We start from the raw sequence: 12,428 nt of genomic DNA, 5'->3' as shown, positions 1-12,428 counted from the left end.
CCCGGGGGGTCTTTTCTCACTATCTCTGTCTCTCTCTGTCTTTCTGGCACCGGGCGCCCCCCCCCTATGGGAAAACCCTCCAAAAAAAAAAAAAAAAAAGAATATTTACATCAGAATCATTTTAGTCACAGTTCATCCTGTCCTCCCTATTAAAAAATTTTTTTGACATTTTCTCTTGATAACCAATTCCATCATTTGGTTGGCTCCATGGCCAATCAAATTTGTATCTTCTCAGAATGCTGGTTAAACTGCATTATTCTGAAGAGATCAGAGTCACTTAGAAGGCTAATGACAGAGCTTTCTGTGCTTTCTTGGTAAAAGCCTGGGTGAGGATATTTAATTAGGAGCCAAAAAATAGTTTGAGTGTAGTCAAACTATTGAGTGGAGTCCCTGGTATAAAGAAAGAAAAATTCTGTTTACCAATATGGTCGTTCTATTAATAGATATCTGTTGATCATTTTCTTAATAGGGATATTGACATGCTACCACCTGGACAAAAAGGAAAAACTGAAAATATATTCAGTTTGCTTGTAAATACATGAATATCATATAAAAGGATTCACAATAAAACGTACAACATGGGGCCAGCAGGTGGTCTGGAGGTAAGGCAGCTGGATCTGACATAGCCAACTCTGTGGCTCTAGTCTCAGACCCAGTGGCTTGGTGTTTGCACATGCATGCCCAATATCCAAGATGAAAATGGAGGAGAAGAGACTGTTGCTTGCCTATCCCACCTGGGGGATGATTTCTCACTTTCCCTCCCTCTCTTCTATCTCTGTCTCTCTGGCAAGCACACACACTCGACGGCAAAAACTAAAAACAAAACAACTCAGCTACCTTTGTGTGTGCATGGAAGACAGGTGTGAGACATGTGTGACAAGAGCACTTCTCCTTGAATCATATAAATACATTACTTTATTCAGAAATTAAGTAAACCGAATTAAAAATAAGATGTCAATTTTTTTTTGAGAGATTTTTGCTATAGGGTGCATGTGCTGTCCAGAGAGACAGAAAGTGAGAAATCACCCCCCAGGGGGGATGGCCACGCCACAATCCCTTCTCCTCTTGGGATCTTGGGCATGCCCAGTATGAGTTTAAGCCACCTGGTCCAGGACTCGAACCATGGTTGGCTACATGAGAGTCCAGCGACATAGCCATGCTAACTGCTGGTCAATCATCTTCCTTCTTAGTGTGAAAGATTTGTATCAGGTATGAGCTCAGCCTTTTTATCAGGGACCTTATTAACAACGTCAAAAATTTACCATCCTATATTGCTTTGACTTCTTACCCTTGCCAGAAGACCATTTGTTCTCTATGTGTCAATAATGACTTTTCTCTAGGAATTCTTCCATATCTCAAAACAGAACTCCTCATAATACAAGTTAGGCCTAATTCTTGCTTCTGTTTAAAAAGTTTTGTATCTGTTTCTCAAATCTTATCAAATTTAATTTCTCTGCTCTTAAACTATCTTTGTTTATTTATCTTGATAATCGTCTTCTGAATAGTTTTTCAATTTTATATATCTCTCAAATTTCAAGGCCAGGAATTATCCAGTATTCTAAAACCAGTTCACTAGTAGAATTAAGACAAATATTCTGAAAAACCCCAGCATAAAATAACTTCATGAGTACTTTTTTTTTTCACTTTACTAATCACAGCATATATTCTATTTTTAGAAGTTTATATTTCCTCCCTAAGAATTGGCTGTATTTGTAATTTTTTTATTCAACTCTCTAATTTATCAGTTATTTTCCATTCCTATTCTATCCTCTCAGGGATTAATGATTTCTTCATTATTTAGAGTTACCAGCACATGAACATACATATTCAAAGATCATTCCTCTCGAAAAACAAAGCAAATATTTACACAAAGAAAACATCAGTCAATCACAGCCATGCAGCAAAACACGTTTCCCATTCAGGTTCGCACGTGTCCCCTAACCAAGCACCTCTTGCCTCCCATTTTAATTACCTTTCCCTTATATTTTTCTGGCATGAATCACCCAGAAAATAGGTCCTACAAGAGCAAAAGCAAATTAAGGCAGCCAAAGTGAAACAGAAAATCTGTTCATCCAGTTAAGCACATTTTACTTTTTTCTTCTGTCCCTCCCTCTTGAGTTTAAGCCACCTGGTCCAGGACTCGAACCATGGTTGGCTACATGAGAGTCCAGCGACATAGCCATGCTAACTGCTGGTCAATCATCTTCCTTCTTAGTGTGAAAGATTTGTATCAGGTATGAGCTCAGCCTTTTTATCAGGGACCTTATTAACAACGTCAAAAATTTACCATCCTATATTGCTTTGACTTCTTACCCTTGCCAGAAGACCATTTGTTCTCTATGTGTCAATAATGACTTTTCTCTAGGAATTCTTCCATATCTCAAAACAGAACTCCTCATAATACAAGTTAGGCCTAATTCTTGCTTCTGTTTAAAAAGTTTTGTATCTGTTTCTCAAATCTTATCAAATTTAATTTCTCTGCTCTTAAACTATCTTTGTTTATTTATCTTGATAATCGTCTTCTGAATAGTTTTTCAATTTTATATATCTCTCAAATTTCAAGGCCAGGAATTATCCAGTATTCTAAAACCAGTTCACTAGTAGAATTAAGACAAATATTCTGAAAAACCCCAGCATAAAATAACTTCATGAGTACTTTTTTTTTTCACTTTACTAATCACAGCATATATTCTATTTTTAGAAGTTTATATTTCCTCCCTAAGAATTGGCTGTATTTGTAATTTTTTTATTCAACTCTCTAATTTATCAGTTATTTTCCATTCCTATTCTATCCTCTCAGGGATTAATGATTTCTTCATTATTTAGAGTTACCAGCACATGAACATACATATTCAAAGATCATTCCTCTCGAAAAACAAAGCAAATATTTACACAAAGAAAACATCAGTCAATCACAGCCATGCAGCAAAACACGTTTCCCATTCAGGTTCGCACGTGTCCCCTAACCAAGCACCTCTTGCCTCCCATTTTAATTACCTTTCCCTTATATTTTTCTGGCATGAATCACCCAGAAAATAGGTCCTACAAGAGCAAAAGCAAATTAAGGCAGCCAAAGTGAAACAGAAAATCTGTTCATCCAGTTAAGCACATTTTACTTTTTTCTTCTGTCCCTCCCTCTGTACCAGTAACTGTCTAGCTTCTCCCATGGCAGTTAGCTCTGAGCTACTGCTTTGCCTACCTGCATTGTCCCCCATTTTACCTATAAGGAAACTGAGGCTCTTAAAATAATAAACTTTGATTGACTCTACAGAAGCTGGACTTCAGCTGGCAGCCAGCCCATTCAATACCTCACCCTTGCTCACAGTGCTATGACGATAACGGGACTCTGAAATGAATGTCTCAGTACCCGAGGATCCTGGGGTCAATCTGTTCCCCTGGCTTTACAGACCCAAGATGTTGAAGTATGAACCAGTAGCATCTACTTTGTGGCAACCAAAATGTCTTCAGACATTGTTCAATGTCCTCTGAATAGCTAAATCAACCCCAATTAAGGACCATGGGCATATTACACCAAACAAAAATAAAATGTACAAAAATTAAAAGTAGGTAACATTAATGAAGCAATTCCTTTCCTTATAAAATGGAGCACCCATGATTTCTTCTATCAGTGTGCTTCAGCAATTAAATTACTCTGTAGCCTTTAGTAAGAAACATATACCTACCTACGAGCCTCAATATTTTTCCTTTTAAACTGAAGATGTTGAAACAGCTCTAAATCCCTCTGACAACTACATATTTTATTAATGTACAGTTCTACGTGCTTTACAGTCATTAACTGCTGTGTGTGTGTGTGTGTATAAAATGTAATATATATAAAAAAATGTTTTTTTATTTTTGCTAGAAGGCCATCAGAGAGACAGAGAATGGGAGAGGAGAAAGCATTCCCTGTGGAGAACGGTCACACTGTAATCCTTTCACCTCCATCTCTTCCTCCCCTTCAGTATTTCAGGATCTTGGGAACCATGCACATGAACCCAGTGTTTCTCTGAAGCCACTGGATCCTGGACTTGTACTATGTGGTTAGCTATGGGGATTCACCTACCTTAAACACAGAGCTGGCCTGAGAGATGATAAATTTTAATTTTCGTTTTACTTTTAAAAAAGTGACACAGGGTGCATGTATTTGCCAGGGAGAGATGAAGAGACAAAGGGAGAAAGCACTCCCAAAGAGGTGTGGTCACAATCCCTTCATCTCTATTCTGTTCTGTCAGGATTTGGGGAATGCGTGCACACATAGATGCCCAGTACAGTTTTCAAATCTCTGCAGCCAGGATGTAAACTGGAGTCCGCCATATAAGAAGATCCAGCTCTTTGAACCACTAGGCTAGAGGGCCAGTCCAAAATTTTAAATGTCCTAATAACCAAATTAACAAGGTGAAAAACAAACAAGTTATATTAAATTCATAATATATTTTTCCTTAATCCAATATCTCCAGAACATTATCATTTCAATATATAATCACATTATGATCAGTGTGTATTTTACACTTACAGCATATCTCAATTTGCATTGGGTTTTTTTTCAAGTGCTCAGTAGCCACAATGACAGTCAAAGAATAAGAACAAAGAATAAGAACTTATTTTTCATCTATACCAGAAAATGAAATCTCCTACAAATGTGAATCAATTCATGAATACATGGCATCTCAGAGTCCATACCTAATTCTGGGTAAGACATGTGTTTGCACTCCTATGAACTAGGTAGTAAGGAGGAACAGGAATATCAATTAGTTTATTTCTTTATGATTAGGGTTTACTCTAAAATTATTTCCCCAAGTCTTCTGGTCTTCTGCTTTGGGTTTCATAAGATTTTTGTTGCTGTTGTTGTTGCTTTTGCTACTAGTAAATGATTTTAGGATCTTGGTTATTTTCTCTCAGTGAACTCTCAAGATATTATCTTACTGTTTCCTGGCTTCTAATGTTGATCTAATAAATTAGCTATTAACAGCTAATAAGTTAAATCTGGCTTTAATTTAATAAATTAAATAAGCTAGCAATCTTCAGCTTATTAGTAAATCTGTACCTCTCAGGCTGCTTTTCTTATCTTATCATTGTCTTTGGTGTTCTATTGTTTCACTACAAAGAGTCTACATATGGATTTCTTTTTATTTACATTGTTTAGGACTTCCTGAATTTCTTGAGCAATTCTGGAAAATTCCAAGCTCTTATTCCTTCAGACATTGCTTCTTCATTTCACTACCTTTTTGAAATATAATTAGAAATATTAGGTCTTATTACTCTATCTTCCATGTATCTTGCATAGTTTTTCTATCTTCTTGTCTTCCTCTGACACATTTTATGTAAGTTCTGCTGTTCACTGAACTCCTCTACTGTGTCTAATCTGCTTGACTATTCATACTATGACTTTTTTTTTCATACACATGCATAATAAATACGTATTACACAAACACACATACTGGATTTCCTTGTAAAATAATTTGCTCATTTAAAATAGTGTTTGTTGGAGCCCAGATTTAGCATAGCAGCAGTGCAACTGGTCCCACATGGGTAGGTCCTCAGTTTGGGTGTCTCCTTGAGCCTACTTTAGTGCTCTCATGCCCATGATTCAGGCTGGCTGAGGCTGGAGGTGGATCATGGCATGCAGACCCTGTTGAGAATGACTGTCTTTCTCTCTCTGTGTCTTTGTCTCATGAAAGAAAGAAGTAAAATTAAACTTTAAAATAAAATAGTATCTGTAGTGTTTGATCAAACATTTTAGGAACTGTTTTTCGTTTCCAAAGATGGGAAAAGAAACAAGTTCTTTTACTAATTTAATGTCTTCTATGAACTAGAAACCTGAGGAGCCTACCACACTTTCTGATCACCCTAAATGGTATTACAGAAGAAATCATGATCTTTGATACCAGATCATGTAACATTCAGACATATAACATTTGGTATGAGATAAGGTTAACTATTCAGAAATTTTAGTTAGGATTATATATCCAGCTAGAATTGCATAAGTGAACTTAGGGACCACTGAAATGGGAAAGAGGATGATTTTTAAAAATAGTCTGGTTTAGGGAACCAGCAGTTAGCGTAATGGCTATGTCGCTGGACTCCCACGTAGTCGACGGCGGTTCGCGTCCTGGACCCGGTGGCTTAAAACTCACGCCGGGCGCGTGTGTGTGCGTGCCCAAGATCCCGAGAGGAGAATGGAGGAGAAGGGATTGCGGTGTGACCATCCCCCCTGGGGGGTGATTTCTCGCTTTCTGTCTCTATGTCTCTCTCTGTCTGGCGAGCGCACGCGCCCTACAATGAAAATCTCTCAAAAAAAAAAAAAAAAAAAAAAAAAAGTCTGGTTTAGAAGAATTTCCAAATGCCAAAGTTCAAACTTGCTTGCTCTGGGGTATGAGTATGTATTGATCATGGTTTTGTTTTGTCTTGTTTGTTTGTTTTTTTTGTAGCAACAGGGAGGGAAAAAAATCATCCTGATTGATCATTCTTTATACTCACTGTGCAAGGAAATTTACTTATATTAATTTTTTTGCCATATGAATAATTGTACTGATAGAAAATTGATCCTCACAGCTGAAAATTGGTCCAAAGCTTGCAGAGTCAATAGACCATAAAGGTGGGGTTCAAATCCAGATATGTTTGTGATAGCGCCATACCAAAGCCTCTGGCAATGAAGCCTTGAATGAAAAAATTCACTAAATGAAAAATAGTAGAAGACTGATTGAACAAGCCAATTTATTCCTAATTTGAGTATCAAGTTTAGGAGTTCCTCAAAAAAATAAATAAATTGAAAACAAAACAAACAAACCTTTATTCCTTCATAGAAAAGAATGATGTGTTCTTACAACTCTGATTCAATGTCTAAAATTTTTAAAGGGCGTTATTCTGAAAGAAACTTAGAAAGAAATGACCTCAAACACCCCACAGATTGTAGATCCTTAGCTCAGAAGTGACAGGAAGAAGGAATGTACTTTAAAAGAAGTTTAAAATAAGAATAGTGATTATCTAGAGGTGGGCCAATGGTGATTATTTGTGGGAAGTTTTCAAAGTAAACAGGAGACAAAGCTGACCAAGAAAATATCGCTGTTTTTATATTTTCTGATTTTTGAATCATATAAATGTATTTTCATTAAAAAACATCAATTTCAGGACTAGTTAGCATAATGGCTATGTTGCTGAACTCCCATGTAGTCGACTGCGGTTCAGGTCCCGGACCCAGTGGCTTAAACTCACGTCGGGCACATGTGCATGCATGCCCAAGATCCTGAGAGGAGAATGGAGGAGAAGGGATTATGGCGTGGCCATTCCCCCAGGGGATGATTTCTCCCTTTCTATCTCTCTGTCTTTCTCTGTCTTTCTGGCGAGCGCACATGCCCTATAGCAAAAACCTCTCCAAAAAAAAAAAATTTCTAAAAAAGAAAAATCTAAAAAACAACCCTAACCATGTTATATAGCTAATTTGCCTGGGTCAACAGAGTAAGAGACTAAGGAAAACTAAACAAAGAGTAAGTAAAGCTCTCTGACTTCTACAATGCTTACCTGTTACACTATGAGTTTTACAAAACACATTTTTAAGGAAAAACCATTATATCGTTATATGATTATTTCTTTTTATTGGAGAAGTTTTTGCTATAGGGTGCGTGCACTCACCAGAAAGCAAGAAATTACCCCCCAGGGGGGATGGCCACGCCACAATCCCTTCTCCATTCTCCTCTTGGGATCTTGGGTATGCATGCACATATGCCTGGCGTGAGTTTAAGCCACTGGGTCCAGAACTCAACCACAGTCAACTACACGGGAATCTAGCAACATAGCCATTTGTTGTTCCCACTATTATATGATTCTAAAGAAGAACTAAATTAAAACTGGTAAAGTGACTAGACCAGGAAGCCAGCGAAACTGAGAAAACTACAGTAATTTATTTAAATCTATTTGTTGAAATCCAAGTTAAAAAAAAAAAAAGACATGTAAATCACACATATAACCAGCGCCAGTACCACTTACCTTTAGGAATGGTAAGTTTAACCGCCATTCTGCCAACCAGGCATTCTTTCAGCATGGATTCATAATTGACCCAACGGTGAACCTGGTATGGAGGAAAATAAAGGATGAAAAATAACATGATTATAGCTCCACTGGATGTTCTTACTTTATTATGAGCAAAGTGAAACCTTAAATCACTCTGAACATACATCTAAAAACTAAGAAGTAGATCAACTAGCATGTCAAGAATATTTACCCTGATACATGCTTTCTAGGGCCTCAAATGCAAGGCTAATGACTAAATTTAGTCCCCTGTCAATGCAGCCACCAAGATGGCAAAGCAAGGTGCTGAGATGATTGATTGTTTTCAAGAAAACTAATCAGGCTGTCATGCTATCTAAATCAGTACTGAAGATAAAGATATCAGGACAGTATTAAAATAGTGGGACTAGAGAGGATGATAATGACTTAAACCAAGGCAGTGGGAAAGGAGAAGGCGTGATGTTTGAAGATAGATCATAAGATATTGGCACACAGAGGGAAGGCAAAGATTACTCAATGACTTCAAGCTGATATTATTTGAGGACACATTAAGCTGAAGTGCCAAAATGTTACCAAATTGCACATCAGACATTTGGAAATTTCAAGACAAGAGGTCAGCAGTGGGTTCAAAAATGGAGACAAAAATCTGATCAATAATAAAGAGATTACTTAATAGTCTAATACAATTCTAATACTGAGCACAAGTATTAATAAATGCTCACACTGAAAGATGCAAAAAGCTTCAACACAGTTATAGAATATAAAGCTGTTTACTTCATAGAGAATGAAAGTCATAAATAATTTTAAGGCAAGAAGAACTTAAGTCAAAACAGCAATAAAAACTGACCAATGAAAATGCTATTATAGCCAATGGGCAAAAATGATTTTTCCAACTCAAAAAGAACATTGGCAGCAAATGAGATTCTACCATTGCAGTAGAAGAAATGAAATATTTTTCATATAAAACAAATTATATTTCTAGCAAGTTTGGTCAAAAAAATCCCAGTAGATAAGGAAGGAAGAAAAACAGAAATAAAGTTATATTCAATCCAAAAAATTTATAAATAATCCAATCTGATTCAGGTAAAACCCTAGTACTACAACATAGTTGATCATTAAAATACAAAATAAAGCCTATGTGAGACAAAGGGAATTTTCTATCCTTATAAAAATTGTTCCCTCAGAATAACAGTTCAGCAAGTTAATAGTAATTAATATATTCTGATGTAAATAGCATAAGAAAGAGGCAAACAGCTGACGTGGTGGTTAGGGCTCTTGATTATCACATGACTAATTGCAGTTCAAGTCCTAGACCTGGCAGCTTGCTTTCTCACTCTCTCTCTCTGGTGAGTACACAGGCCCTATAGCAAATTAAAAAATAATAATAATAATAAATACAACTAAATACTTTTTAAAAAAAATTTTAAAAATACCATAAGAGCTAATGTTTGATCTCAGTGATTATAAGGTGAATAATGACTAATTGAAGCATCTTATGAGATACTCATAAAGAATCTCTGCTAATACTCTAGGAAAAGCAAGTTTCCTATTCATTGATCAACCTCATCTAACTTTCTATCTGGTATGCAGAGTCAGTATAGCAAGGCAGGCTCAATATATAACAATCCCCAAATATGGAAAAATTAAAAGCAAAAAAGTAACTTGTTTAGAACAACTTAGCAAGTTAGTTGCAGATTCCAATGTTCCTTCTTCTAATCATTAGTCCCTGTCTCTCATCAGTCATCATTATTGTTATAAAAGCTAATCAAGAATGAAGAAACACTTGTCAGAGAAGGAGGCAACAGGTGTTTAAGAGTAGACTCCCGGACACAAATTTAGAACCTTTACATTTTTAATAAAATAATTCAATGGCAGATTAAATGACCAGCCGCTATTCAGGAGCATCTTCCCACCTTTCAAAATTTAAGTCAACATATGTGAAATTCATGCAACTATATTTTCTTTCTATAAATGTCACACTTTCTATAAAGTCTGTGATTACACTTCCATTGTAATACTTGGATTACTTTCAGCATCGTACCTGATCAAAAAGGTCAGTACCATCTGATCCTGCTGCTCTCATTAGCTCATCTTCTCCCCCAGGATGATATTCCATGTAAGGGGTAACATTATAAACGAACCCTATATCAAAGCAAGGAGAAACAAGAATGTCTTAAAGATTGGAAAACAATAAACATGAGTCCCAAACATCCTTGAAGACTGTTTCAAACAAATACGTAAATGCCTCTGCTCACGATATAGATAGGATCACAAAAGACCCATAGAAAACTGTCTCCCAACACAAAGAAATGATGAAATATTTATAATAATAAAATATTTTTCCTTTATGAGGGAGAAAGCAAGTGGCATAGAGATACAGAAAGGGAGAGAGATACAGACAGATCATTTTGATGGGGTTTTACCATGTCACCATCGTCCTGCCGCAGTCTCCCAATTAGCTAGAATTACAGATCCGCACAACTGTGCCAGATGTGTTCAGGTTATGCCAAACTCAGGCATTCCAGCTTCCCAAGCGGTAGCATTCTCTATGTGCCACAGTGGCTTGAGCTTGTGAATATAAATTTTCAAAGTATATACACACACAGTACACAGTAATATTTCCATTCCATTATCCCATACTGTGCTAGCAGGAGAATCTGATGAAGAACTGAGTTTTCATTCATGCACCTGCTCATCTCAGCAAAGGCTAAGCAATGATGACCATGTAGGCCTGCTGTGGGAGAGAAAAAAGGAAGCCCAACCCTTCCCTGCATCTGCCCAAGGAAAAAAATGATTTAGGTATTAATAAAATTTGTATCTTTCTGAAACCTTTATTTCCTTTATTCACATATTCAACTATAGTATTTTTATCTATCAAGATAATGGAATAGAAAACAACAAATAGAGCAAGATGTCTCAATAAATAGCCTTCCCAAAAACGTGAGTTCTTTTTTAAGCTTTTACTTGAAAACTGAACACACAGTAGACAGATTCAGCCCCAAAGACATCACAAAATACAATGAGGGGCTGGCAGGTGGCATGGTGGTTAGGGTGCTGGACTCGCACATGGCTGACCAGGTTAGAGTCCCTGACCTGGCAGCTTGCTTTCTCACTTTCCCTCTCTGGCTCTCTCTGTCACTCTGTCCTTCTCTGGTCAAATAAATAAATAAATGGATAAAGTTAAATAAAATAATTTTTTTTAAAATGCAATGAGGGAACCAGCAGTTAGCATAATGGCTATGTCGCTGGACTCCCATGTAGTCAACCACGGTTTGAGTCCCATACCCAGTGGCTTAAAACTCATGCCAGGTGTGTGTGCATGCATGCCCAAGATCCTGAGAGGAGAATGGAGGAGAAGGGATTGCAGTGTGGTCATTCCCCCGGGGAGTGATTTCTCACTTTCTGTTTGTCTAGTGAGCACGCATGCCCTATAGCAAAAACCTCTCCAAAAAAAAAAAAAAACCACGCAATGAGAACAACTGGTTTTCTTATATTCAAGACTATTCTCTCTTCATATGATAATTTCCATGAATGTAAATAACCTCAGATTACTTAAAATATTCATCATATACAATAATCCTGAAAGAAACTGGATTTCAGACTCAAGAAAGGTACTACAGTTTTTCCATCAGTTTCAGAAAATTTTTGTCCAGATTTCTTTACAAAGTTGCTTAAAGTAAAGCATAAAAGGAAACAAATTCACAGAATTTCTCTTTAGAAGTTCTCCTAATAAGCCTGAAAAAAATAAAAGAAAAAAACTGGGTGAGTCCCTTCTACTCTTCTTCCCCACATACCACTTCCTACCAACTTTTGAATACAGTTTTCTAATTGTTTCATACTCTCAAAACCACAGATCACAAGCATGAGTGGCAGTAATTAGGATCAGAGAGCGAGAAAGCAAGCCGCCAGGTCTGGGACTTGAACCACAGTGGGCCATGTGGGAGTCCAGTGCCCTTAACCACCATGGCATCTGCTGGTCCTATCTGCAACCAAGTCTTGATGGAAGTTCTAGAGAACAAGAACTCTATAATACATGATCATTTGTGATAGAATTTCACTTACTTGAGCAACCAGCTTTTCAGGTAGCTCTAACAGCCATTTGTGATCAGCATATCCAGCCTGAAACATCCTACATGAGTTCTCTGCTGCCTCACTGCCCTCTCTTGTTCTTATCTTCCTTTCTGACTAACTGAGATCACTCTTGACACAAGGAATAGCCCATCCTCTTCAGATGGGCAAAAGTAGGAATGCTTACAAATTCCCTCACTCTAAGGAATTAAGATGGTTAGTGTTTCAGTCCAAGATATACTGGCTTCAACTACACTTGCAGTGACAATGCTTTGCTAATTAAGAGACTTAAACCCAGCCCCAGAAGGCAGCTAGCACATTTTACTCTGACCAGAGGCTTTCATTCCTCTTTCTCT

The 12,428-nt window shown here is 37.1% G+C and overlaps 1 protein-coding gene across 3 annotated transcripts in view; it reads right to left on the bottom strand.

The window, feature by feature from the left end:
* The window catches only part of CYB5R4 (cytochrome b5 reductase 4), a 71,870-nt gene that overhangs the window by 41,900 nt on the left and 17,542 nt on the right, over positions 1-12,428 (bottom strand). For all 3 annotated transcript variants that reach the window (XR_003548543.1, XM_027769905.1, XM_006143365.3), the window contains exons 3-4: positions 10,046-10,146; positions 7,984-8,065 (exon numbers count right to left, since the gene is read on the bottom strand). Coding sequence is in view for 2 of the 3 variants with exons in the window: in XM_027769905.1 (XP_027625706.1) it covers positions 7,984-8,065; positions 10,046-10,146 (183 nt within the window). In the remaining variant the exon portion in view is untranslated. The remainder of the gene's footprint in view (positions 1-7,983; positions 8,066-10,045; positions 10,147-12,428) is intronic.

The sequence above is a fragment of the Tupaia chinensis genome, unplaced genomic scaffold, assembly GCF_000334495.1.
Source record: "Tupaia chinensis unplaced genomic scaffold, TupChi_1.0 Scaffold000097_1, whole genome shotgun sequence".
Lineage (NCBI taxonomy): Eukaryota > Metazoa > Chordata > Mammalia > Scandentia > Tupaiidae > Tupaia > Tupaia belangeri.
Note: the sequence above shows the minus strand (reverse complement) of the source record. Positions and strands in the feature narration are given on the sequence as shown.